We start from the raw sequence: 2,890 nt of genomic DNA on the forward strand, positions 1-2,890 counted from the left end.
AAACGAGTCTAAGCATTCCTTAAATACTCGGTTCATTAATTCCATGAATACCGCTGGGGCATTAGTGAGACCAAAAGACATTACCATAAACTTATAGTGGCCATATCTGGTTTGAAAGGCTGTTTTCGGTATATCTTCATTTTTAATCTTAATTTGATGCGGGGTAATGGGTATTTGTTCTTTACCATCCTCTTGTTTAATTCCCTATAATCAATGCATAGACGCATAGAGCCATCTTTCTTTTTGACAAACAACACTGGCGCTCCCCAAAGGGATACGCTAGGTCAAATGAACCCTTTATCTAATAGGTCTTGCAGTTGTGATTTTAGTTTTTTTAGTTCTGTTGGTGCCATGCGGTACGGGGCCTTAGAGATGGGTCCCGTTCCTGGCTCCAGTTCTATTCCAAAGTCTACCTCTCGCAGTGGAGGGATTCCCAGGAGGTCCTCCGGGAAGACATCTATAAATTTGTTTACTATGGGTACTGTGTCTATTGGTTTTTACTTTCCTTTTGTGTTTACTGCACAGGCTAAAAACGCTCACCCCCCTTGTTTTACCAGGCGTCTCGCTTTCATCATCGATATTATTTTTAGGGTGGTACCTGTGAAGGTTCCTTTAAACTTAAAGGTAAGTCCGTTTGGAGGTGTGAATATCACCTCTTTCTTATAGCAGTCTATGCTAGCAAAGTTTTCGGCTAGCCAGTCCATTCCTAGTATGACGTCAAAATCCATCATATCCACTACTTTTTAAGTCTACGTGGATGGTTTATCCAACTATTACCACTTGTCCGTCTTTTACCCTATTTTTCGTCACTAGGTCTACCCTTGCTGGAGTACCGACCGACAATACATGCATTAAGAGTTCTACTATGAACCCTGCTTGTTTAACAAATGGTAAAGAAACAAACGAATGGGTAGAACCAGAATCAAACAATGTCAATGCAAAGTGTCCTAGTATAGAAAGTGTACCTGTCACCACGGTGCTAGACGTTCCTGCCTCTTTACTTGTGGTTGCATATGCCCTGGTCTATGGGTGGGTTTGTATGGTGGGTTCTCGAATGACCAGTCCTCTAAGGGGTTCCCTTGAATTTCCTGCGCTCCTTGTAGGGCAAGTTCTGGGCGAGTGACCTGCATGACCGCAGATATAACACATACCTGAGCCTGTCAAACATCTCCCAACATGTTGTTTTCAACAATCGTGGCACAAGGGCTTCTCCGGTGTTAGGTATTGGGCTATTGGCGGTGAGCAGGTGACCTATTCTGATATCGAGGTCTCTGGAGCAGTAGTTGGAATTCTGTGGTTCCGACCTCGACAGGGCGTTTCTTCCCTGTGACAACCGTCGGCTCCGGTTTTTTTTCTCCTCCGGAGGTTCCTCTAGGGACTTGGGCGTCCATAGGGCCTCTTCATAAGTTGTTGGGTTAAAAGCCTCCAACATGCGGCGGGTCTTCAGGTTGACACAAATTTCTCCATCTACTTCTCTTCCGTGTCAGCTAATGACGGTGCAAACTTTCTTAATCTCATGGACTCCTGATCATACTGATCCACCGTGCGATCTCCTTGGGTTAAGTGATTAAACTCTTGTTGTTTCTTTATACGGGTTTCCTTTGGATAATAATAGTTCAGAAAGGCTTCCTTAAATTTCCAACGTTTTAATCCCCTCACCCGGGTTGATACTTTTTTATTGTCTGACCACCACACTTCTGCATCTTTTTGTAATACATACGCCGCACACGCCACCTTATGTTCATCAGGACATCTCATTGATTCAAATGTCGTTTCCATGTTTGCAATCCACATATGAGCCGCTGTGGGATCTTCCTTTGAACCGACAAATGGATGGGGGTTATACCGTCTGAAATCCTTTAACCAACTCCCACCTATGTCCGGTTGCGGGTTGTTGGCCGGTTGTATAGCTATCGCATCCACTGGTTGCATGTCCGCCGCGTTGGCTGGTTGCGTGGCCATTGCCGCGACTTGTTGTGTAGCTAACAACGTGGCCTGTTGTGTGGCTAGCATTGTTTGCATTGTCGTTTGGAGTGATTCCAATATTAACCTTGTGGCGGGGTCTAACCCGGGCTGTGGTGCAGCTTGAAGAGGCGGTGTGTATTCAGGAGGGGGGTACAGCTTGTGGTGGAGGTGCATATTCAGGAGGTGGTAGGGTTTGTGGGGGAGTTGCATGTTCAGGAGGTGGTACAAACGCATAGCGTCGAGTAGTCGACCCTTCTTGGGAAGAGTTTCTTTCGGCTTCTCTTCTTCCCCCTCTTGTAATGGGAGGTCGTCCTCTCCCGAACCTCTTCTACGTCCTCGGTAGAAACCAAGAAAATGATTCTAACTAAGTTTATGATTTACTTATAACATTCCCTACATTCCACCATATAATTCAGATAAAAGAAAACATAAATATCATAACGTAAAGACATGCATTAACACCAGATCACATCACAACACAAAATCATACAGTATCTATAATTAAACTTTATTCTTCTCATTCTTTGATTAGGATCTATATCTATTACTAGATTCTTAAGCATAATGTTGTTTAGAAGGATTATCTCTTCTTAGATTCTTAAGCATAAGGTTGTTTAAAAGGGCAAGCTTTATCAAATATGATATGGAATATTTTTCTATATATCTTAGAATATACTATTCTATATATAATATACAAAGGGACGGCAAATGATATGGAATATTTTTCTATATATCTTAGAATATACTATTCTATATATAATACACATACTCTAGGATGGAAGGATTCGACCCTCTGAATAGCGGGACCAAAACCCGTTGCCTTACCACTTGGCCACGCTCCATTTATATTCACCACCAATAAACACTAATATTTGTAGTGGTTGGTCGTCAATTCCAGTACCAAGATTTATTGAAATAATCATAT

General features: G+C 42.6%; 1 protein-coding gene across 1 annotated transcript; it reads right to left on the reverse strand.

Moving 5' to 3' along the window:
* Window positions 1-1,467: 1,467 nt before the first annotated feature.
* Window positions 1,468-1,962, reverse strand: LOC147794780 (uncharacterized). The gene has a single exon (XM_087123616.1). The coding sequence runs from the start codon at window positions 1,960-1,962 to the stop codon at window positions 1,468-1,470; it is 495 nt and encodes a 164-aa protein (XP_086979742.1).
* Window positions 1,963-2,890: the final 928 nt, after the last annotated feature.

The sequence above is a fragment of the Cucurbita pepo genome, chromosome 1 (assembly GCF_057944985.1).
Source record: "Cucurbita pepo subsp. pepo isolate OVF chromosome 1, ASM5794498v1, whole genome shotgun sequence".
NCBI classification, from domain to species: Eukaryota; Viridiplantae; Streptophyta; class Magnoliopsida; order Cucurbitales; family Cucurbitaceae; genus Cucurbita; species Cucurbita pepo.